The 25,880-nt window shown below is 41.1% G+C and overlaps 1 protein-coding gene across 3 annotated transcripts; it reads left to right on the top strand.

The window, feature by feature from the left end:
* The first annotated feature begins 896 nt into the window (after window positions 1–896).
* DHRS7 (dehydrogenase/reductase 7) lies at window positions 897–24,952 on the top strand. 3 transcript variants are annotated; one of them, XM_032344376.1, is made up of 8 exons: window positions 897–1,143; window positions 6,968–7,120; window positions 11,373–11,479; window positions 11,916–12,155; window positions 14,468–14,590; window positions 15,866–16,081; window positions 19,735–19,816; window positions 24,841–24,952. In XM_032344376.1, the coding sequence occupies exons 1-7, from the start codon at window positions 1,011–1,013 to the stop codon at window positions 19,780–19,782; spliced, it is 1,020 nt and encodes a 339-aa protein (XP_032200267.1). In that variant the 5' UTR covers window positions 897–1,010; the 3' UTR covers window positions 19,783–19,816; window positions 24,841–24,952. The 3 variants fall into 3 exon arrangements, with proteins under 3 accessions (XP_032200267.1, XP_032200268.1, XP_032200266.1); XM_032344377.1 differs by lacking the exon at window positions 19,735–19,816; XM_032344375.1 differs by lacking the exon at window positions 24,841–24,952 and having other exon boundaries at window positions 19,735–19,974.
* The last annotated feature ends 928 nt before the right edge of the window (window positions 24,953–25,880 follow it).

The raw sequence follows: 25,880 nt of genomic DNA, 5'->3' as shown, positions 1-25,880 counted from the left end.
CATCACAATTGAAAACATTCTTATTGCTTTCACGTGCAAGGGTAATTCTTTAGGTCTAAAATATATAAGTTTATGAACAAAGTGCATCTTTCAGGTTGGAATCTAAGAACTAAAGGAAACAAATAACAATTAAAAACTACAATTCTCATAATTATAAAAGAATACATATAATCACTGTGTATGAGCTACTGTGTCCTTCACAGGCATTTTCTCATTTAAACTTCTCTATTCTTTGTAGGTACCTAAAGACAAATAATTTACTTAGGCTGCCAGGGACGGCACCAGCTGGGCTCAGGTCTCCAATTCTGCTCCTACAGCTAGTGCTCATGCACAGTTTGACTGAAACTGCACTTTCCCGTCCAGGAGCCAGGCAGGTGTCTTTTGCAACAGCTTTTCGAATCTGAACCGACAAGGTGGCAACTCAGAGTAGGGTTCACTGGATGGGGGTGGAGGGTGAGTGCCTGGCGTGGGTGGAAAATTGATAGTCTGTTCCTTTCATTGAGTTAAAGAAAGAAAGACGAGGATGGTGGGAATCGTGATCCTAGGTCGGACCAACTGTGCTCTTCCTTTTGACACAACCCGAGCCTTGAAACAACAGTTGTTCTTGATAGGACAAACCTTGTGGCTGCTGTACGAACAGCCGTCCCGCCGCGACTTCAAGCCCTCCATGCCTTCTGTCCCCTCTGCAACCTTTCTCAGGCGCAGACGCAGGCGGAGCGGGCGCAGCAGTTTCGGGGTTCGGGACTCCGAGCGCGGCGTGGGGCGATTCCCAACATCCTCCGCTCAGCCCAGGGCGCGGCTCCCAGCCCGCGGGGTTGGAGGGGCGGTGTGAGGGCGGTGCGGAACTGGGCGCGTCGGGACCGCCCCCCCCCCCCACCAGCCCCCAGCCACCACCACTAGCTGGGCGGAGCCGCGCTGCTCTCCGGCCCTGGGCCAGGCGGCCGCGCTGAGTCCTGTGCGCTCCTGCGAGGTCAGTCTTCCTCCCGCCGAACCGGGCGCGCGCGGCCGCGATGAGCTGGGAGTTGCTACTGTGGCTGCTGGCGCTGTGCGCGCTCGTCGCGCTCGTGGTGCAGCTGCTGCGCTTCCTGCGGGCCGATGGCGACCTGACTCTGCTGTGGGCCGAGTGGCAGGGGCGACGCCCAGGTGAGGCCCCGCAGCCGCGCCACCCGTGGGGGGAGGCCGGGCTCCGTGCGGCCGTGCCCGGTGTCGCCGCATCCCTCCGGCTGGCGTGGAGCTTCCCCGCCTTTCCTTGGGGCTGCCTGTGGGGGAGGAAAAAGCCGTGGCCAACGAGGCGGTCCTGTCCCTTTGTCTCTCGCGGGGGTCAGCGAGGTCTTGCCGGCTTGGCGAACGAGGAGGGCGCCGGAATGGGCGGAGCGCCCTCGGGACCCGAAATTCTTACCCGGGCTCCCAGGGGCTCTGCTGCTGCGTCCACGGAGTCCACCACTTTGACGAGCAGTGCCCGTCCCCCGAGTTTGTAAAGGAGCCTCCTTTTGATAACCGGAGCCCGGTTCGTCTCCTTCCTCAAGTTGTCGCGAGTGGTGAAGTAAAGTGAGTGTCCGGAATTACCCCCCTACGCACGTACTGGGATGAAAGTATCACCCCGGAAAGAACTGGATTTTGCCCGGGGCGAGATCATCGCTGGCATCCTGAGGGGCATTCTGCCTCTCCCACTTTCATCTGTACCCTGGTTAGAATTTGGTGGTTGTTTCCTAAACACATTCTTTGTGCGCAAGCGATGTGACACGACCTCTAGCCTTTACAGCGACTGTTGCAGAGTAGGCGTTATTAATCTGATGTACCCGGAGCTAGGCGTTGGATCTGTGAGCGCTAGGGGAAGTGGGGTTTGCCTGGACTTAGTCTCCTGTATGTCCATACCCAAAACACATGTGAGGAAGTTTACTCTTCTTTCCAAGCCGGTCCTGGGAGGGCAGGGCAGCGATATGGCTCCCAAGGGTGTCAAAACTGGTTCCTGAGGATTAAAGAAAGTCTTAGATGGTACAGTGCTTTGTGTTCCTCTAAAGCTCAGCCCTACCGCACAAAGTCTTATTCCTTAATATTTCATTTGTCTCGTTGCATTTTCTTGGGGATAACATCTGGAGTGCTGACATTATTGAGTTGGTGGAAATACACCTATGCAGGGTCAACGCTACAAAACGGCGTCAAAGAGGTGCTTGTGATTGTCAGACCTCTGGATGAGTCCTTCTCTTGTCCGATGGCTGCCCTCTGCTTTGTGGATATTTCCATTTGATCCTGAGTGCTTTTGTGTTAATTTGGATTTGGGATTACCTAAAAATAGTTTTTTAAATTTAATTCTGCAAAAGTTATCTGATCCATTATTTATGTAAAGTGCTGAAGAGGAAGAATGTTGCCAATGCCTGAATGAATAACAGCTGGTTAAAGTTATCACATATCAAGCAAAAATTAAAAGTTGACCAAAAATAGTTTTTAGGAAATTCATTTAATCTTTTCAGTGTTTTACTTTAGTTGGAAAAATAATTTTGAAGGATTTTAAGATACATTTAGTTACATTGCTATTATTATGAACTTTTAGAATAGGGTAACTTGCATGCTAATGGCTTTTAAATTTTAATTTAACTTTGTTTTTAAATTTAGTCATTCTTTTTAAAATTTTTTTTAAAAAGATTTTATTTAATTATTTGACAGACAAAGATCACAAGTAGGCGGAGAGGCAGGCAGAGAGAGAGGAGGAAGCAGGGTCCCTGCTGAGCAGAGAGCCCCATGTGGGACTCAATCCCAGGACCCTGGGATCATGACCTGAGCCGAAGGCAGAGGCTTTAACCCACTGAGCCACCCAGGCACCCCAAATTTAGTCATTCTTAATCCTGTGTTGCCTGTAGAGGAAGGTTTCGAGAACTCTTTGTTTATGTATAAAGTACAGAGCACATAAATGGAGGTACAGTATATCTGGCGTTAAAAATTTGAGGGAGTTTTTAGGGGAAAAAAAAACACTAGAAAGTATACTGTGGGTTGGGAGTGTGATAATAAAACAAAGTTAAAGGCACATGGAGTTACACTCAGGTCCCCATCAGATTCCCAGAACGATTTAGACTGGAAAGATAGGCAGACTCTATTAAGGTAAAAAAAATATAGATACATAGATAGATAGATATACATAGATAGGTTTGTAAATAAGTAAATCCTCCTTGTCTTCTCCATTGGTTTATTATTTTTGTCACCTTAGAAAATAGACAATATACTCACATGCTACAAAAGTTAACAACACAAAAGGATATATGATTAAAAGCTGCCCCCAACCACCAAGTATGCTTCTCTGAAGTCAACCAACTTTTCCCATCTTTTATGTATCCTTCTAGAGAAATTCTCCATGTTTCCAAGGGTGTATCTTCCATGGTGAAATTGAAGGGTGACTATAGATATTGCACAGAGATCCAGAAAAACCCATGGCACAAGTCCAGAGTAGGAAATCTTCAGCAGCAGCAGCAGCAGCACACCAGAGGAAAATTCAAGTTTTAGTTGGCAGTAACCACCATTTGAGTGGTCTCTGAAATGACTGCCAAAAAAGATTTGGCAGGTGTGGGAGGCATGTAGTGTGTGAAGCAACACAAGGCAGTCCACAGTGGGTATCTTCTGAATGGCTGCTTGTGTTATACCTGAGTTTTTGTGTCTGAGAGACCACCAAGGAGCCAACACCGATGCAATCGCACGAGGGTTTATTTGGCAAGCTTAAGCTCGGGCCCAAGTGTACCCGACACAGCGGAGCAGGGACTTGGACCCCAAACTGGATTATAGTCAGAGTTTTTAAAGGCAGAGTAGGGGTGGACTCGGCACCCCTACTCGGATTGGGCCACAACTGCTGGCTCAGCAGTAGGTGAGGACAAAGGGGATGTTCAGAAGGGCTGTCAGGGTAAAGAAGACTGTCAGGATATTGGAGGCCTGGTTATTATCAAGTCAAGGCCATTTTCCCCTCTAATGAGGCACTAACATGACGACAATTGGGAGTTTCCTGGTGGAATGTCACATTCCTCCTATCAAGCGTTCTTGTTAGTGAGGTTTAGGTTTATTTATTTCCATTTTCTTCTGCCTCAGCCTCCTTCAGTTTTATGGAGTGGGGGGCACTGTTAGGGCTTGAGAAATTGAGTTACTTATCTCTGGAAGTTGGGCTATTGATAAGATAGCTTCTTTATTGTAAACCTCTAGGATATTTATAAACCAAGGGAGACTCCTGTCTTGCAGGATTGTGGTCTCTGCAAGTTAACTATTTGTTTTTCTTTTAGGGCAGCCCGGGGTGCCTGAGGAATGTCACACATATTACTGAGGGGAGTGGGTGGAGAGGGGTACAAGGTGCCAGCTTTTGCTTTGTCAAGATGGCTGTACTTACGTCAGGGCTAGACTTGAGGTGGGTACAGCCTTGTTTTTCTTGGTCTGCACACTTGTATGTGTCAAGGCCTCTGTGCTAGACTCTGGGACACCCCGGTGGCCAAGCAAGCCATTGCCCGGACCTCATGGGAGTCCTGGATCCTTCTCTGGCCAGTTCTCTTCAATAGGAACATTGCCCAGCTAGAGTTTGTACAAAGGGGTGTGAGCCAAGTAGTGAGGAAACCTGAAGCCATGTCATCTGAGGGAAGGTCACAGACATTGGAAGTGTTTATTTACCCTAAGAGAAGCAAGAGATGAGAGGATTTAGGGAAGACACGTAAGCTATCTTCAGATACACAAGGGATTGTCAATGTGTGAGCCAGGCTTGATTTATTTTTTCTGTTAATACAAGCAGAGCTGCTGCCAACTGCTATGGAGCTGCAGAAGTTAAAGGTAGATCACAATATAAGAAAGAATCCTTGACTCCTTGAATGTTCAGACTAGTCCAAGGAAGGAGCAGTCTCTCTCTGCTTTGGAGAGAACTAGCTTCCACATCCTTTGAGGGAATTAAATAGACGTTAGTCAACAGCTTGAGGAGAGAATTCTCAAACTGGACTGGGGCTGGAACTCTTGTGAAGTTTCCTTCCAACTCTGAGAATCTGCTTTTAGAGACCCTGTAGGGGAGGCCTTTGTGTCTGCTAGATTCTCTGGAACTGGGAAACAAAAGTTGGTGCTAAATACACAGGTTTTCTTCTCCACGCTGGGCCAGAACTACAGGTGTCCTGAGGTAAGCAAGACCCTAATGGTTTTCATTATTTGTTTCAGATCATGTTTGCTTAGTGGTGTAAACAGGAAGAAATTTTTGTGAGCTGTATGCCAGTTAGTAAATAGTTTTATTTACTCTCTAGTCTGAGTATTGCAGAATTTTGGAATAATGAGCGGTAAGTCTGAATGTACATTCTGTTCTTCCTGAAGGAGTCCTCTGTTGTGCATTTCCATAGAAGTCCATCATATGACAGGAAGGCATTGTCGCCTAGACATAGTATTTGGGATGTTTCCAGCCTTGATTCAGATATTTACGTGAAACCTCTTTCCTGAAGACAAGTTTTATTTTCTTGAACATCTAAGAAACAGTTGAGTTTTAAAGATTGATCATATTACAATGTGGGCACCACTGGTCAGGGTGTGGCTTTGGAGCTAGATGTACCTGAGCTTATATCCCAGCTCTGCTGGGGTGGGGTGCTTACTCCACAGTTACTGATGTAGCTCTTTCTGTATTCCAGTGTTTATGCTAGGCACTGAATGGTGAACAAGGCAGACAGGGTCCCAGCCTTAAGGGAATTTGCAGTCTAGTGGGGTAATGTCTGTAATCCTGTTTCATGTCCTTGTTTATAAAATTAAGATAATTCTTACTTCATAAGTTTCTTGTGAGGGTTCTAATAAGGTAATGTGTTTAAGCATGTAGGAAGTAATAAGAAGTATTAAACCTTTATAGTTAAGAACCCCCTTATCCCTGGCTGGAGAAATTAGAGTATGCATATTATTGGGTGAATATTCTGTGTGTTGCTGCTGCAGAGTCTATTTGTTAAACACTTTTAGCAATAAGTAGTTAACATTTTACTAAGCACTGAGTATGTGTCAGACTCTGCTCTGGATATTTATTTTAACTCATTTTTTTCTCAACAATGCTATGAGGGAGATTTTACTAATCCAGTTTTCCAGTTGTGGAACATTAAGGCACCAAGTTTTCACAGCAGGGCGTTTCCTTGCTGTGTGTGGTGGAGCCAGGATCTGAACCCTGGAAGTCTCCAGAGCTTGTAATATGTTACTAGACAGGTTTTAGCATGGTCTGACTAAAACAGTAAACTGATTTCCCAATTTTAATTTTCATGATCTCAAATCAGAAATGTGTGTGGGTGGCTCAATCATTAAGTGTCTGCCTTTGGCTCAGGTGCTGATCCCAGCATCCTGGGATCCAGGCCCACATGGGGCTCCCTGCTCAGCAGGAAGCCTTCTTTTCCCTCTCCTGCTTCCCCTGCTTGTATTCCCTCTCTCACTGTTTCTCTCCCTCTCTCTGTCAAATAAATAAAAATCTTTAAAAAAAAAAAAAAAGAAGTGTGATTCCTTGTTTATTGTTTTGTTTTTTACTTATTTGAGAGAGAGAGCAAGCAGGAGCAGGGGGAGGGCCAGAGCAACAAGCTGACTGCCCACAGAGTGGGGAGGCCCAATGTGGGGCTTGATCCCAGGATCCTGGGGATCATGACCTGAGCCAAATGCAGACACTTAATTGACTGAGCCAACAGACGTCCCTGTATTCATGCCTTTTTTAAAAAAATTAGGTAGGAGGGGTTTCTGAGGATATTAAATTAAAAACTTTTAAAATCACTTTATTGAGGTACGATTAGCATGTAAAAAAGGTACATATTTAATGTATGCAACTCAGTGAGTTTGAGGTAAGCGTATACCTGTGAGATCATCACCAGTATCAAGGCCGTAAATAGAGGATATTTAAACTTTTAAACCCCACATATTATTGTCTTCATATTTAGTGGTATTGTTTATGACTATCTTTTTTACGGGTGTAATCCACAGCCCATTTCCTGCTCACTGCCCACGTTTTTCTCCCTAGAATGGGAGCTGACCGACATGGTGATATGGGTGACTGGAGCGTCGAGTGGGATTGGTGAGGAGCTGGCTTACCAGCTGTCTAAACTGGGAGTGTCCCTTGTGCTGTCCGCCAGAAGAGTGCAGGAGCTGGAAAGGGTGAAGAGAAAGTGCCTTGGTGAGTAAACCTAAAATGGCAGCAGTGCTTCCTAGAAATAAACTAGAATCCGAATTCAAATACAATTCTGAGAATTTTAAGAGGAAAGAGTGGGATTTTCCCAGGCAGTCTCCTCTGGTTCCAAATGCTTCCAATGCTCAGATTCAAATCTTCTTCATTTGGGCATCTCTTCATGAGCTGCCCTTGCCTTTTTCTTCTCTTTTCCTTTCTAGTTCACTTTTTTTTTTTTTTTTAAAGCCTTATTTCTAGCTAGTTGACATACAGTGTAATATTCGTTTCACGTGTACAGTGTAGTGATTCAGCACTTCCATACATCTCCAGGTGCTCATCAAAGTGAGTCACTCCTTAATCCCATAACCTATTTTAACCCCTCCCCTCAGCCACCTCTCCTCTGGTAACCATCAGTTTGTTCTCTAGAGTTAGGAGTCTGTTTCCTGGGTTGTCTCTCTCTCTTTTACCACTTTGCTTGTTTATTCTGCTTCTTAAATTCCACGAATAAGTGAAATCATGTGGTATTTGTCTTTCTCTGACTAACTTATCTACTGACATTCTACTTTCTACTTCTTAGCTCCATCCATGTCTCTGCAAATGGCAAGATTTCATTCTTTTTTTTATGGCTGAGTAGTATTTCATTGTATATACACACCACGACTTCTTGGTGCATTCATCAATCGGTGGACACTTGGGCCACATCCATATCTTGGCTATTGTACATAATGCTGCCATAACATAGGGGTGCATGTATCCCTTTGAATTAATGTTTTTGTATTCTTTGGGTAGGTACCCAGTAGTGCAATTACTGGATTGAAGATAGTTCTATTTTTTAGTTTTTGAGGAAGCTTCACGCTGTCTTCCACAGTGGACCATTTTGCATTTTGACCAACAGTACATCAGTGTCTTTCTCTCCATATTCTCACCAACATGTGTTTGTTATGCTTTTGGTTTTAGCCATTCTGACAGGTGAGAGGTGACATCTTATTATAGTTTTGATTTGCATTTCCCTCATGATAAGTGATGATGAGCATCTTTTCATGTGTCTGTGGGCTATCTGAATATTTTCTGTGGAGAAATGTCTGTTCATTTTTTTCTGCTCATTTTTTTTAAGGTTTTTATTTAAATTCCAGTTAGTTAACATGCAATGTATTATTAGTCTCAGGTGTACAGTTCACTGATTCAGCACCTGGAGCTCATCGTGAGTTTGCCTTCCTTACTCCCCATCACCTATTCAACTCACCTCCCCCCTTTTTGCCCCCCTCCCACCTCACCTCTAGGAGCCATCAGTTTGTTCTCTATAGTTAAGAGTCCGCTTCTTGGTTTGCCTCTCTTTCTTTTTGCTTTATAGTTGTTTTTTTTGTTTCTTAGTGCTCGCTTTCACAGTATACATACTAAAATAGTTTTGTTTCTTAAATTCCACATATGAGTGAAATCATGTGCTATTTGTCTCTCTCTGACTGACTAACTTCGCTCAGCATAATATTCTAGCTCCATCCTTGTCATTGCAAATTCTGTCCACTTACAAATTGGGTTGTTCATTTTGGGGGAGTTGAGTTTTTTAAGTTGTTTATATGTTTTGGATACTAGGCTTTCACTGGATATGTCATTTGCAAATATCTTCTCCCATTCAGTAGGTTGCCTTTTAGTTTTGTTGATGGCTTCCTTGGTTGTACAGAAGCTTTTTATTTTGATGTAGGCCCAATAGCTTTTGTTTCCCTTGCCGCAAGAGGCATAGCTAGGAGGAAGTTGCCGTAGTTAATGTCAAAGAAGTTACTGCCAGTGTTTCCTTCTAGGATTTTCGTTTGTTTGTTTTTTTAAGTAGGCTGCAGTCCCAGCCTGGAGCCCAGCATGGGGCTTAAACATAAGTGATCCTGAGATCAGGACCTGAGCAGATATCAAAAGTCGGATACTTAGCCGACTGAGCCACCCATGCACCTCTCCCTTCTTTTGATGGTTTCCTGTCTCACATTTAGGTCTTTAATCCATTTTGAATTTATTTTTGTGTATGCTGTAAGAAGGTGGTCCAGGTTTCATTCTTTCACATGTTGCTGTCCAGTTCTCCCCACACCATTTGTTGAAGAGTCTTTTTCCCATTGGGTACTCTTTCCTGCTTAGTAAAAGATTTAATTGGCCATATCATTGTGGGCTTATTTCTGGATTTTCTATTCTGTTTCACTGATCTATGTGTGCCTTTCTACGTTTCTTTTGCACTGACCCTTGCTATTAGGGAGTGACCACCAATTCCTTCAAATGCTGGTGGGTTTTCAGTGACCACATACCTTTTTATTTTTGTCTTAGAGAAAGAACAGTTTGATTGTTTTGTATGGCATACATGTATGTAACCACAGAAATTTAATTAGAAAGGATCCTTCATTTTGCTAAAATGTCAGCTATTAAAGTCATATGGGATGCTATAAGATTTTTGTTATAAAAATGAAAGAGCAAAAAAAAAAGGAAAGAATGGGAATTGAATAGGTTTTAAAATGCAGCTTGAGATCATATTCATATTCATAAATTGAGCAACCATGTTAATTTTTTATTTTTGGGGACCTGGGTTTGGTATAGTTATAGTCACATGAAAGCAGTCTCAAGTTATAAAGTGATTATTTCTCATGGGGCATTTAGTCCCTAAAATGAGATAATTTTGAATTTTCAGGCAGACCATTTTTTTGGTCATCTGTCTACCTGTTGTTCTTTAAACATTAACCACCCAAAAAAGGGGAGTCAACAGACAGGTCCGCAAGGCCTCTTTCCCAGTGTTGCTATCAGAGGCCTCTTGGGTTTTGCGCAGCGACACTCCCATGGTAGCTTTTCCTCCAGCTGTTGAGACTGGCAAGTCCTGTACTGGCAGAAGCAAACCATGTCCGCATTTCTTGGCTGGAGGGAGGCTGGTTGTTTTCCTTTCTTCTGTCCGATCACTGGTGCAAGCATTTCCATTTCTCTTAAATAGTTCATGTTTCACAGTTTAGACTTTCCCATAAATCCTTTCTACCCCTTTTATTTCCTCTCCTTGCTTGTTTTTCTAATTGGCATTACTTATTGCATTTCTTTTTCTTTTTTCTTTTTTAAGATCTTATTTATTTATTTGAGAGAGAGATCACAAGTAGGCAGAGAGGCAGGCAGAGAGAGAAGGGGAAGATGCGGGGCCTGATCCCAGGACCTTGAGACCATGACCTGAGCCAAAGGCAGAGACTTAACCCACTGAGCCACCCAGGCGCCCCACTTGTTGTATATCAATATTAGGGCCTTATTCTTTCGATGAGCAGCCACGGAAAGGGCCAATCTAGCTCCATCTGTTTCTTGATTGGGTATTTCAGGATTGTGCCCTATTCCTTGTTTGCTTCCTGGAATCCTTTTCTCTGGAAGGAAGTGCCTATGTGTCATGTGAGTGGGGAACTCTGAAGGCCTAAATTGTTTTTCTTTTTAATGTGTGTAAAGGGGAAGCTATACTTTGTGCACCTATCATAAGACAAATGTACCTCTGTAGTTCTAAAGAAATAGCTCTAAAATTTGTTTTTTTTTTTTTTTTGCTTGTAGCATAATCTTGATTTCTTTTAGAGCATGTTGAAATGTTAGACTGTATATATTCATGTTGAGGAGAGCCACTCTACTTCCTGGGGACCCAGCTAGGATTTTGTTTAATAAGATGTTGTCTCTGGGGGCACCTGGGTGGCTCAGTGGGTTAAGCCACTGCCTTCGGCTCAGGTCATGATCTCAGGGTCCTGAGATGGAGTCCTGCATCGGGCTCTCTGCTCAGCAGGGAGCCTGCTTCTCCCCCCACCCTGCCTGCCTCTCTGTCTACTTGTGATTTCTCTCTCTGTCAAATAAATAAATAAAATTTTTAAAAAAAGATGTTGCCTCGGGGCAGCTGGGTGGCTCAGCCGTTAAAGCCTCTGCCCTCAGCTCATGTCATGATCCCAGGGTTCTGGGATGGAGCCCCACGTCAGGCTCTCTGTTTGGCAGGGAGCCTGCTTCCCTCTCTCTCTCTCTCTCTCCCTGCCTCTCTGCCTACTTGTGATCTCTGTCTGTCAAATAAATAAATAAAATCTTTTAAAAAAATGTTTAAAAAAAAAAAAAAGATGTTGCCTCATTACCACCAGTCCTCTCGGTCACTGAGAGAAATTCTTCCACAAAGCTGCCAGAAATGAGTTTGTTGCCAAGTCGAGTTGTAGGGTGGGTGTTAAACCTAATGCAAGTAGTGAGAAGCCTGATTGAACTCTCATGACTTCGGTACTAATTTTTAAATGTGTTTATCTAGAGAATGGCAATTTAAAAGAAAAAGATATACTCATTTTGCCACTTGACCTGACTGACAGAAGTTCCCATGAAGCGGCCACCAAAATGGTTCTCCAGGAGTTTGGTAAAGTAAGGAGCCATTTTGAATCAACATGTCTTGCTTTGACACAGATGTGAAAGAGATTCCCATCTTTGTGCTATACTGAAAGGGCTTTAGGTAAATGGGTCCCTGTGCCCATGAGTCTCTTATACTCACAGTCTTGGCTTTATGTAATTTGTACTTTCCATACCTTAATAAGTACTAATTCCTTGATGTAAACAAAAGAAAGTAAAAATTCACTGTGCCTTTTATTTTTGTGGTATTTATAAAAAGTCACTTATGATGGGAAATTATTTCCATAGGTGAATTCTGGTTTTATTTTCTCTCTTTCTTGCTGACTTTTGGAAATTCACCATTCCACTGATTTTTTTTCAAGTTAATGATACAACAAACTATCCCTAAGAACTGCATCAATCCATTTACAGGTCATTCCCAAAGTGCCTTTTTCTGATTTTATTTAACTAGATCGACATTCTGGTCAACAATGCTGGAAGATCCCAGCGTTCTTTGGGTGTGGACACCAGCCTGGATGTCTTCAAAGAGCTAATAGAACTTAACTACTTAGGGACAGTGTCCTTGACATTGTGTGTTCTGCCTCACATGATCGAGAGGAAGCAAGGAAAGATTGTTACCGTGAATAGCCTCCTGGGTATCGTATCTGCACCCCTTTCTACTGGATACTGTGCCAGCAAACATGCTCTGCGGGTAAGGCTGCTCTGATGGTACTGATCTAAATATGTATATGGGAGATATGGCCATTTCTGCAAGAGGTTATGGGAACTGGGCAGTGATATAAGGAAAGAGCAAGAATGACCCATGGAGACTTCTGTTAGAGGACATATCCAGAAGATGCTGAAAAGGACTTGAATCTCACAGGCATCTTCCTAATTCAGCAAACACGTATCAAGTATCTATACTGTGCTATGCCATGCACTGCAACATGGAGATATAAAGATAAGAAATGGTCCCTACCCTCAAGAAGTGTTTAGTCTTGTCAGCCTGTCACCCTTATCTTCATCTTTACCAGATTTTTGTGGCAAATTTGGGATCTACACCTCATTTCTTCCACACACACTTGAGGTTGTATTTTTCATTCTCATTTTTGTGGCTTCTTTTTCCTTCCCCATTGTAGTGGGCATTTATTTTCTCTGATCTAACTATATGTGCATGTCAGAAATAGGAGCTCCCCACTGGATGAGTAGCCCTGGACTTCATATCCTTACTAGGACTAGGCTTGAATCTGCTGACCATGGCTTCACTGAAAGAAAAGCTAGTCATGGCAGAGGCTAGGAGAAAAGCTTGACTTGGGTTGCTTAAGTTCCTGGATGTAAATATTGGAAAGACATGAAGTTTTCATGTTGGCTTCAGGATAGATATGAAAAAATATTATTAAACTGTAACATGGAACAAATTAGATCCTAAGGCCAATAGGAGACACATAATTTATAATTAATGTTGTTGAGGGTCATTGTAAGTAGCATGTTACACTGTTGGAATAATGAGATACAACGGCTGAATGGTCCTCGCAGTTTCATGAAGATCTGAAGCTTGTTCTTGAGGGAACCCTCTTTCTACTGCAGAGAGTGGACTGTTGCAGAGTGGTGAACCGGTGACCACACTGCCGACATCCCCATATTTGGTGCTGGGTTAGTAGTCACTTCTTGCAGAGCCATTGGGCAAGTCTCAGGCAGGCAGATAAGGGAAGGCAGTCAACTTTCTCATGACATGCAGAGTGCTTTCAGTGAAACACAGCCTGGCCTGCCCTCCAGGACTCACTGTGGTGCTGCTGGATTTGATCGTCTGCTACAACATGGCAGGTTGAGACTCTATAGTTAGTTAAACCAGTAGCTGAACCCTGGGACCGGGAAGCACTTTTCTAAGAACGTTTTTCCTTTCTTGATTCCCAGCAAGCTCTAAAGTGAATTTGTTTATCATTGCAAAGTTTATACCCTGTACCAGACGTGATTGCAGACAAGGGGGTGCATTAGCATCTGACATGTTGGCTTTCGTGGTGTCCTCATCCTTTTTTGCTACAGAGAGGCGAAAGGTTAAGGGTATGAGAGTTCTTGAATTTACAAAAAGCCTTTTTTCTTGTCCGTTTGAGGCACACTTTATTAATCTCTGACTCAGGAGCCCTACCCGCCCCTGTTGATTGGTGGTCAGCGTTGGAAGCTGATAACTGGTTAATGGTGGGCAGTAAAAGAACACATTCTGAGTTAGCTGTTTAGTCTCTTCAGTTGTTAAGTCAGCTTATACCTATGCAGTCTTGGAACATTTCCTAATTTAGAAAAGAGATAAGGGGAAGTAGATGTTTACTCCCTATTCGGTTTAGAAATGGCCAGTATCTTTAAATCTATAGAGTCTAGCTTGTGTCTACAAAAGCCATCAAGTAAGCACACATACTACTTTTTAACCAGCCACGTACTCTCTTGCTAACCCTAAAAGTAAATGTCTGCTGAAATGAATTGTCTGTTAAAATAGTAATATACATAGAAAATGTTGAATTCTTCTTCCTCTTTGATCATTTCTCTTAGGTATTACTAACACCTCTCTCTCCTTCTTGTGCCAGCACTGGCACTTTAGACCACTTTGAGGGATAAAAGTGGCCCAACCTCAGTGATTCTCAGTGGAGAACACACACCTCTTTGGGAGTGGGGAGCTGGGGATGGTCTGAGCAGGGTATGTCAGAATAATCTCCAGGGATGGTTTTCCACTTGTCCGGCATATACCATAAAAAATCACTGATGCCATGAGCCACCACTGCCAAGAGGGGCGAACCGTTACTACCGGAAGGTGACAATGCCTGAACATGCCTGTCCTATATTGCTCCCAGTCTTACACTTAAAGATATTTAGTAAGGTTGCCCAATTATATTTCACATCTTTTAGTAGGCATTTCAAAGCGTATTTTGATAATTGTCCCCCATAAAAAGTTAAAGAAAAGTAATTTCATGCTAATAGCAAATATGAGATATGTGTATTTAATTTTATTTGCCTTTTTTTTTTTTTTCCTATTAGGGTTTTTTTAACTGCCTCCGAGCTGAACTTGCTACATACCCAGGTATAGTTGTATCTAACATTTGTCCAGGACCTGTGCAATCAAATATTGTGAAGAATTCCCTAGTTGGAGATGTCCAAAAGGTAAAAATGCCTCAGAGAATAATTTAAATGCTTTAGTGGTTATATATTGATATTGTATCACTATGTCTCAGGGCTTAGAATTTTTTCTGACATGTTAGACTAACATGTTACCATGTTATGAATGATTTACAATACTTAACCTTATGGCACCTGGAACACTGTTAAGGTTAGCTGATGGTGCTTTGGCACTAAGTTTTAATAAAGGCTAAAGAAACTGAGAAGATACTGCTTATAAATAATCCACTGTTATGTGGGCTGTCAATATTCTTAAAGCCTAGCTTCTGTCAATTCATAAATCATAGTGACATTGAAAGGTTCTGTCTGGCTGAATTGTAGTACATGAAATCTTCTGGGATTTTCAAGAGGGGCAATGGCGAAGGAGCTTAGGAAAAGCTTTGCCAAACTGAGGTAATTTTAGGTTAGCTTCACCTGTGCTAAGCACAGGCCTGTGCTTCCCTCAGATCATGAATTACACATAGTGTTACCCAGTGGAAGGCAAATGTCCTGTGAAGAATTCAGTCTCACTCAATCATACAAAATCCAACAAAAGACCGTGAAATTTTTCTTCTTTTCAATGAAGATCGATTTCTGCTGAGACATAAATCTATTTCTGCGTGTATGTAAAAGTTTACAGATACCATTTATATCTTCACATTTTCTGTGGAGGCTCTAGGGTAGAATAGAATGAGTGTGCTCTTCTAGGAATGGGGTGATTTGGACTGTAGAAATGGTTACTGCTAATGGTCTGTGGGAGCACAGCTGAGTCACTACCTCTCTGGGCCTCAGTTTATTTGTAGAATGGTAGGGGGTTAACTAGATGAGCAGTACCAGATTTGTTCACTACCAGAAACTGCTTTTATCCTCTTCCTCCATTTTATCCCCATGGTGTCCATGTCTCTTGCTAAGTGGATTAGTAATTTGTTTAAAAACTTTTATTGCTAAAATGACATATAGTTATCAGTAAATACATTAAAGGTGATCTAAGGAAAAGCAAAGAACCTTCATCTTTTGTTGAGCCTGCAGCATCTCATCTGGTAAGTGTATGATTTCTCAAAAAAAAAAAAAGTGTATGATTTCTCTTAGGCTTTTGGGTATATTACAAATAGCTTATAGACACCCATTAGTAGCTATGGGTACTGCAAATGGGCATGAGTCCCACTGAAAGAATCACTCCACTAGATGACCTCTATGTCCTTTCTAGCTTAAAAGTTCTGTGAAATATCTTGGATAAATACTCAGCATTCACTTAATTTCCTTTTGTTAACATTTTCTTAGACTGAAGGCCTTGATACTGACCAGTCCCACAAGATGGCGACCAGTCGTTGTGTGCGGCTGATGTTAATCAGCATGGCCAATGACTTGAAAGAAGTTTGGATCACGGATCAGCCTTTTTTATTAATAACATATTTGTGGCAATATATGCCTACCTGGGCCTGGTGGCTAACCAACAAATTAGGGAAGAAAAGGATTGAGAACTTTAAGAATGGTTTGGTAAGACCCATTTATACACTTTTTTCTTCTTTTTTAAGATTTTATTTATTTATTTGACACAGAGAGAGAGAGACAGTGAGAGAGAGGGAACACAAGCAAGGGGAGTGGGAGAGGGAGAAGCAGGCTTCCCGTTGAGCAGGGAGCCTGATACAGGGCTCCATCCCAGGACCCTGGGGTCATGGCCCAAGCTGAAGGCAGGCACTTAATGACTGAGCCACCCAAGCACTCCTACCGCTTAATACAGATCAGTCTTGTAGGAAAGTATGAATTCTCCAGTGCTTGACAACTTTTCTTACTGACCCTCCATCCACCTCATGATATATATAAAAGAGATAAAAAGAATTGTGTCCCGTGTGCATTTCTGTTGGTTTACTATAAATTACTACTGGTCTTAGAGAAAGAGGTTTCATCAAGGTAAAATCAAATCAAAGATTGACATTCTGTCTTCTACACTTCCTGACCAGTGCATAGGTTAAAATACTCTTTCTCTACTGCTTTCCACAAGTTCCTACCTGGTATGGGTTTCTTGGGTTGATACCTGGCCTTCCCTCCCACTTCTCCCCAGGATGAAGTGTACCTCAGCCCCGTGCTTAAGTCTGTCAAAGCTCTTACCGCACTGTTAAAACACATGCACACTCTGTGTAGTGCTGGTTCCTTTGGCCTCATTCTGGAAGCACTGTGAATATGTGATGTGTGCCAAAATGTCTATGTCTGAGAAAAATACAGTGATTATTCATTCTTTTGGCACTCATTCTTAAAGAAAAGTGAGGAATATTATGGGCTATTTCTGAGAAAATTGTGACCATCACAGGAGTTTAATGTATAAAGATAACAGAAAATGTAATGAGTTAAGCCAAAAATTATTGATACGATAATGGAAAGAAAAGCCATTTCTGTGGATGGTTTCTATTGTAAAATATGTTTTCAAAGACTGCTTCTTCTAGAAGTAAGTTAGCAGGGTTTGATATATAGAGAGAATTATTCAGTGGAAGCATACCATATGTATCATTATGTAAGCTACTACTATTTAAGCGATCCACAATTTGTTAGGCACTTAATTTATTCCCAGTTTTTGCAGGACAGTGAACATGAATTAGTGAAAAAAGTAAACAACCAAAATGCTTAAAGAGACTTAAGGGTTATAAAACTTCCTTGATGCATTAAACAAGTTCCAAGCTGCAAAAATCCTGAAGGCCATTCATTGGCTACCAAGTTGTAATGTGGACAATTTATAGTGTTTTGGTAATGTTGGGATGTAGTGTGGGATCGTTCCAAAGGTAGAGGTTCATCGAAGATTTACATCTGACTTTTGAACTCGGAGGACAACTAGTAGAATGGTATTGTGCCCAGTGATGGATGAGAACTGAGAAAGAAAGGGCTTCACGCTGGGAGGTGACATATAACGTCCTGTTTGAACATGGAGCCTCATAGCAGGCTCCCTGGGTAGAAATCCCAGCTCTATCCTGTGACCTCATCCCTCAATCTCAGGCAAGTTCTTCTTTGTCCGTCAGTCTTCCCATCAGCAAAATGGAGATTAATGATGCACTTAGTCATAGGATTGTCATGGGGAGTGAGTGAGTAAGTACATGGAAAGCTCTTAAAACATGTCTTGGAGTGTTACACTTGTTAAGTATTAGCTCTTAATGCTTTTGTTTTGATGGTAGCAGGATATTTAGCTAATAGATAAAGATGAAAGAGTTCAGCGAGAGGGTAGGGAGAGAATACATTGTAGAAGTGATTGGGTTCAAGGGAAGAGGGGACCAGGGGCGAGAGCTCTGTTCAGTGCCACTATAGCAGTTGTGCTTTTTGGAATGTCCACAATAACATTATTTTGTCTTGTTTATAGATTATCTAACTGTAAAATAGACAGTACTCAGTAAATCAAGCATTTGATTACATCAAGTCCTTGCTAAAATGATGGCTTTTCTCTTCCTACCACTAACTTTAATATATTATTATTGTCTTTTTTTAAAAAAATAGGTTTTATTTATTTATTTATTTGAAAGTGTGAGCAGAGGGGAGGGGCAGAGGGAGAGGGAGAATCAGAGTCCTCACTGACATGGGCTCAATCCCACAACCGGAGATCATGATCTGAGCTACCTGGGAGCCCCTGCTTACTTCATGGTCTTATTGTTAATCACTTTTTTTTTTTTTTTAAGATTTTATTTATTTATTTGACAGAGAGAAATCACAAGTAGACGGAGAGGCAGGCAGAGAGAGAGAGAGGGAAGCAGGCTCCCTGCTGAGCAGAGAGCCCAATGCGGGACTCGATCCCAGGACCCTGAGATCCATGACCTGAGCTGAAGGCAGCGGCTTAACCCACTGAGCCACCCAGTCGCCTGTTTATCACTTTTTTAATGATAAACTGCATATCCTTTCATTTCCCAAGGATATTTCTGAAATAAAATCCCTCCTTCTTTACACGAAATCATATCAACTAAAGGAAAAAATTGTTCCTCACTTTTTTTTTTTTTTAAGATTTTATTTATTTGAGAGACAGTGAGAGAGAGCACGAGCAAGGAGAAGGTCGGAGGGAGAAGCAGACTCCCCATGGAGCTGGGAGCCCGATGGGGACTTGATCCTGGGACTCCGGGATCATGACCTGAGCCGAAGGCAGTCATCCAACCAACTGAGCCACCCAGGCGTCCCTGTTCCTCACTTCTTTAACTCAAGTTTTCTCCCTGTTTTTTCCCCATTATTTTCTATATTATATATATAAATAAATATATATATCCATCTACTTATTGAAATTTGCTTATAAAGCATCTATGTTAAGATAATGCCAATATAGCTTATCCCAAACTAAATGTACTTATTGATAATACTTGAATTTATTTCTGTTGCTAGGAACATTATGTCTGGAACTTTGTTTTTATGAATATACGTTATTTTTCAGGATCAAGAACAACAGCTGCACTGAATTGTGTTATTTATTATTTATTATTTTGTCTTAGTGGAAATTCTTAGAAGTGTTAAATGTACATCTTGCCCAATGAAATGTCACATATTAAGAATTATTGAGTTGCCTTGGTTTACTTTTTTAAGCAATATTCTAGAAGTTCACAAATCATTTTCAAGTTATCTGTCAGATACTACAATTCTAAATACCCTGACCTATTCTTTGTATTTATTTATTTATTTTTTAAGGGTTCATTTATTTAGAGAATGAGCAAACATGAGCAAGGGGAGGGGCAGAGGGAGAGAATCTCAAGCAGACCTCTGCTGAGTGTGGAGCCCCAGAGTGGAGCTCGATCTCACAACCCTGAGATCATAACCTGAGCTGAAATCAGGAGTTGGAGGCTTAACCAACTGAGCTACCCAGTGCTCCAATTCTTTATATTTATTATAGGTATGATATGCTGGTCCAGAAGAGTAATGGTAGATATTTCAACATTTAAGAAATACCATGGGCAGATGCTAATATGATATTTATACCTGATATAATGATGCTAAATCCTACAGAGATATTTTTGTGTAGGTCTAGAATTCTGGCTATGATTTTTATTCTAATTTAAGCATTTGCTCAGGTTTTGTAAGGATTCTTAACAGTGAATCATAATGCTATAGCTCCTGAAAACAGAAGGACTTTGTAAAAAACAAAATAGGGTACATATAAGGAGGGTCTGATTCATGTTACTGTCACTTTGTTGCAGGATGCAGATATCTCTTACTTTAAAGCCTGGAAGACAAAACATGACTGAAGGAGGAGTACTTGTATTTTTTAAGCCACCGGAGGTAGAATTGAAAAACAGCAATCTTCTTATACACTGAAGACTAACTTACGATTTTACTTTCAGTAGATACAACTTTTCTTTCATGTAATAATTAATAAACTATTACCATGAATCTTGCAATAAAGATATTAACACATACTGCATTCTTGGATAAAAAAAGCATTTTTTGGTATTTTTAAAATTAATTTCAGAGGTAGAGTTTAGTGATTCACCAGTTGCATATAATACCAAGTGCTCACCTCATCACATGCTCTCCTTAATGCCCATCACCCTGACCCCATTCCCCCCACCCACCTCCCCTCCAGCAAAAAAAGCATTTCGAAATAACTCTAGCATATATACGTAAGATCTAGTTTAGTAGAATGCTAACCCAAGAATTATAGTAAACATAAATGTATGGAATAGTACACAAAGCAGAGTATGGAGAAATGAGATAATAAAGAAGTATCTGAAATGGACCTGTCTCTAAGGTACTCACACTCTTAGAAGAGCTAACAGGTATAGACGACTACAATTTGAAGCAGCAAACAGGGCTCATAGGAGCCATCATCAAGCCCCTGCCATATGCACTTTGCTGTACTGAGGTGCTTTGTATGAGTTAGTTCATTTATTCCTTATAACAACCCACTAAGGTATGTGGTATTATCCTTCTTTATAGAGGAAGAAATAGATGCTTGAAGCAAGTAGGTATTACTCTACCCTCAGGTGGCTATCCTTACGAAAAGGGGAAGATGACAGAGGTAGACCATGGGGTACAGCAGCAATGGAATAAAGAGGGTGTAGTATGGGGATAAAATAAAATACACAAGAGTGCTCTTGTACAACCAGTGATGAAAATGGGCATTATGACTAATTGATTACACTGCACCCGGGGTAGAACTAAGACGAATTAATGGAACAATTCTAGAATGCTACAAAATAACATTGTCATATAGCATGATATAGACTGTAAGCATAAATAACTCAGAAAAGGGAGAGATTTGAATATAGAATAGTGCGACTTGAATATGATAACCACTACACTATAGAAACCCCTCTGTAGCATAGAGAATAGTGTGGAAGTCACTTGTGGAGAAGACGATTTGCAAGATCTTTGCAAGATTTCAAGATGAGCCTTGAAAGGGTGGAATTCAGACAAAGGTTTCAAGAGATTGGAGTACAGGTCAGTTTTTATTTGTCATGAAGTCTACAGACCTTGTCATTGTGCTTGCCAGTGTTTAGGGTTTGTTGAGAATATGCCAGCCTTCCAGAATGTCATGAATGAAAACCCATAGAGACTGAAATTAGCATGGTATGAGGATGAAGGAAAAATGAGAGTTGAGTTTGCTCAATTACTCCAGCCAATCAAGGGTAGAAGAGGCATAAATAAATTAAAATGACTTTAAAAATTCATCTGTATGGTATTCTTCTATGGCATGTACAATTATATACTTTATTATGTATAAATCCTTTCTTTTTTGATCTTTTTTGTGAGCAACCCAAGATGGAAAAGCAGCTTTTTGTCGAAGTTCATTTTGTCAAAAATAGTCAAGGACTGTGAAACCAAGTGCTCACATACTGACTTTTTAAAAAGTTTATTATTTTGCCCTGACCTCTCATTTCCTAACCATTATCTTAAATGGCCCTTGAAGATGGGAAGGAAACGGTGTACTCATTCCATCAATGCTGAAAGGCAGATATGGGGTTGTGCAAGGGGACAGCTGGTGAGCTGGTTAGCAGAGTTACCAGTAGAAGCTATGGCTTTAGATTTAGTCTGCTCAACTACTGGGTGCACCAGTAAGTCTCATGAGACCTCACTCACAATCAGTTATTCAGAGACTAAATAACATATCCTACCAAACAAATATCCCATTATTTTAACACCTATTATTATTTTTAACACTGAAGTGTAGTTGATGTACTATGGGCTGCACATATGTAAAGTATTCAATTTTATATGTTTTGACATACATGGCCACACTTGTGAAATCACTGCACAACCAAGGCAGCAAATATATTCATCAGCCCCAAAAGTTCTTTTGTGCCCTTTGTAATTATTTCCTCTGCCTATCCCACCCCAGGTAACCAATGAAGTGCTTTCTGTTACTATAGATTTTGCATTTTCTACAGTTTATATAAATGAAATAACAGTTTATACACAGCTACTGTTGGTGGGAATGTAAAATGGTACATACAACTGATTTGAAAAAGTTTCACAGTTTCTTAAAATTTAAACCCACACCTACCCTATGCTCTAGCCATTCTAGTCCTAGGTATGTTCCCAAGAAAAATGAAAACATATGTTCATACAAGGACTTGTAAATGAATGTTCATAAAAGCTTTTACATAATAGTACCACACTGTAAAAAACCCAAATTCCACAACATGAATGAAATAAACTGTAGAATATTCCATATAATGGGAGTACTACTCAGTAACAAAAAGGAATGGTCCATTGATACATGCAACAACATGGATGAATCTAAAAATAAACCAGAGCATCTGAGTCTAGATTTTTTTCTTTTTCAGGCCATTTTAACTTAAAAATTCAATTTCTTTAGTGATTATAATATATTGAGTTTGTCTATTTCATCATTTTTTAGTTTTGGCTGAGTTTTAGGACTATGTGGCTTTTAAGAATTAATTGTCTAAGTTATCAATTTATGAATACAAATTACATTCAGAGTTACTATTGTAAGATGTGAATTTAGTGCCATTGTATTATCTGTAAAGTCCCTGTTTCTGTATATTGTCTTTGTTCCTTTCTGGTCTATGTTACTTTTGGGCTTTCTCTTCATGTATAGGATCCCCTTTAGTATTTCTTGCAGGGCTGTTAAGTGATCACAAATTCTTTTAGTTTCTGTTTGTCCTGGAAGATCTCTATCTCCTTCCATTCTGAATGACATCCTAGCTGGATAAAGTATTCTTGGCTGCATGTCTTTCTCATTTAGAACACTGAATATATGCCAGCCCTTTCTGGCCTGCCAGATCTCTGGATAGGTCTGCTGCCAGCCTAGTGTTTCCACCATTGTAGGTTATGAGATTTGCCTTGAGTTGCTTTCAGGATTTTCCTTTTATCTCTGAAATTTGCAAGCTTCACTATTATATTTCGGCATGTTGGTCTATTTTTATTATTTTTGAGGGCTTTTTTGGACTCTACCTTTTGGACTTGAATACCTGCTCCCTTCCCCCCATTAGGGAAGGTCTCAGTTATGATTTGCTCAAATATACCATCTGTCCCTCTATCTTTTCTTCCCCTAGAACTCCAATAATTCTATTATTTTTTCACTTTATGGTTGTGCTGATTTCTGGTCTTCCCTCATGGTCCACTAGTTTTTCTTTCTTTCCTCAGCTTCCTTACTTTCCATCATCTTGTCTTCTATGTCACTGATTCTTCTGCTTCACTTACCCCAGCTGTTAGAGCATCCAATTTAGACTGCATCTCAGCTAAAACATTTTTAATTTGGACCTGATTAGATATATTTCTGCACTAAGAGTTTTTCTAGTGTCTTTTATGCTTTTTTCGAGCCCAGCTAGTAACTTTATCATCATCATCCTGAGTTCCAGCTCTGATATTTTACTGATAGCCATATCAATTAGATCTGTGCCAGACACTATTACTTCTGGTTCTTTCCTTTGTTGTGAATTCCTCTTCTAGTCATTTTGGCCAGGGAAGAATGGACAAATGAGAGAACAACAACAACAACAACAAAAAATATCAACCAAAACCCAAGTGAAATACATACTAGACAAATCTGAAGAGGTCAGAAACCAAAAAATTAAAGAGAAAAAATGGAGAAAAGAGAGAATATAATCTTCCAAGTGGACAAATTAGGGTGATCTACTTGGTCCTGGGTGTATTTGTTAGAAGACAATAAATCCCAAAATTGTAAAGAAAGCGCTCTCTCTCTCTTGCTCTCTCTCTCTCTATATATATATATACACACACACACAAATAAATTGAATACAGGGAAAGGAAGCCAAAAATGAAGAATATATCTATAAAATGTAAAAATGAAAGTTAATAAAAAGATTTAAAAACAAAGAATTGAAATAAGAAACGAGTTGAAAAGGAAAAAAAGAAAAAAAAGGAAAATTTTAAACTGAAAGATAAAAGAATCATGAGAGGAAACCTCAAATTCTATATATTATTTTTGCCTTGCACTGGAGTTTTGCAGTTCTTTGTACTTGGTAAGGTTGGTGTTCCCCTGATGTACCAGCAGGTCCTCTGGGGGAGAGAGGTCTGCTGCACTGATTTTCAGGTGTCTTTGCCTAGAAGGAGTTGCACCACCCATTCCCAGGGGGCAGGGCTCAGTACAAGCTGCTTTGGGTTGTTCTATGTGGCTTTTTTTCCCTGAAGGCTTTCTACACTGCTTTAGAGGATGAATATAAAAATGGAAGCACCCAATCTCCAGTGCTGGAGCTGAAAGATCAACTCCTCCCCCACCCCCACCCCCAGTAAACCCTCAGGGAAAAATCAATCTGTACTTTTGTGTATACCAAACTCTGCAGACTTCTGCAGCATGTGCTTGTGCCATTCCTGCAGTAGGAGGGAGGAAGGCGGCGGGTCACCGCATTCTGTCCTTTGCAGGGCTCCTGCATGGACTGTGGTGGCCAGATTGTTCCCTGGTTCGTGGTTTATGGCAAACTGAGCTGAGAACCCCCTCCCAGGCTCTGACTGTAGCCAATTTCTCCACTCTGATGCTTGGGGCTCTGCTGGCACAGGTATCCCCATTCTTTCTGTGACCGTAGGGGTCTGTGACTGTGAGACCACACAGCGTCACCCATGATTCTGTCCTGCTTCACCACCTGAGTGCCTTTCAGGCAGGAATGTCTCTTGGAGGAGATTTCTAAAAGTTCCATTTTGTGTTCTGGGGCTATATCACTTTCTAGTAGCTGGTCTATGGGGCTCCCTTGCCCACTCCCCATCCCACCATTTACCTTATGATATATCCCCTTTGATTCACTGCTCTGTACCTCCTACCTTATGAAAAGTGGCTGCCTTTCTATGTGTAGAATTCCACCAATTCTTTTCTTACATTTCAGGTTGGGTGACCTGAATTTCAACCATATTAAATGTCAAAACAAAACAGCACACAAATAATCCAATCAAGAAATGGGCAGAGGACATGAACAGACATTTCTGCAAAGAAGACATCCAAATGGCCAACAGACACATGAAAAAGTGCTCCATATCACTCGCATCAGGGAAATACAAATCAAAACCACAATGAGATATCACCTCACACCAGTCAGAATGGCTAAAATCAACAAGTCAGGAAATGACAGATGCTGGCGAGGATGCGGAGAAAGGGGAACCCTCCTACACTGTTGGTGGGAATGCAAGCTGGTGCAACCACTCTGGAAAACAGCATGGAGGTTCCTCAAAATGTTGAAAATAGAACTGCCCTATGACCCAGCAATTGCACTACTGGGTATTTACCCTAAAGACACAAACGTAGTGATCCAAAGGGGCACGTGCACCCGAATGTTTATAGCAGCAATGTCCACAATAGCCAAACTATGGAAAGAACCTAGATGTCCATCAACAGATGAATGGATCAAGAAGATGTGGTATAGATACACAATGGAATACTATGCAGCCATCAAAAGAAATGAAATCTTAAAAAAAAAAAAAAAAGAAATGAAATCTTGCTACTTGCGACAACGTGGATGGAACTAGAGCGTATCATGCTTAGCGAAGTAAGTCAAGCGGAGAAAGACAACTATCATATGATCTCTCTGATATGAGGAAGTGGTGATGCAACATGGGGGCTTAAGTGGGTAGGAGAAGAATAAATGAAACAAGATGGGATTGGGAGGGAGACAAACCATAAGTGACTCTTAATCTCACAAAACAAACTGAGGGTTGCTGCGGGGAGGGGGTTTGGGAGAAGGGGGGGTAGGATTATGGACATTGGGGAGGGTATGTGCTTTGGTGAGTGCTGTGAAGTGTGTAAACCTGGCGATTCACAGACCTGTACCCCTGGGGATAAAAATATATGTTTATAAAAAATTAAAAATTAAAAAAAAACAGCACAAAGTTTGAAAATACTATAAAATTTAATATTTCAAATAAATAAATA

Source organism: Mustela erminea, chromosome 5, assembly GCF_009829155.1.
Source record: "Mustela erminea isolate mMusErm1 chromosome 5, mMusErm1.Pri, whole genome shotgun sequence".
Lineage (NCBI taxonomy): Eukaryota > Metazoa > Chordata > Mammalia > Carnivora > Mustelidae > Mustela > Mustela erminea.
This window is presented reverse-complemented; position numbering and strand designations above follow the sequence as displayed.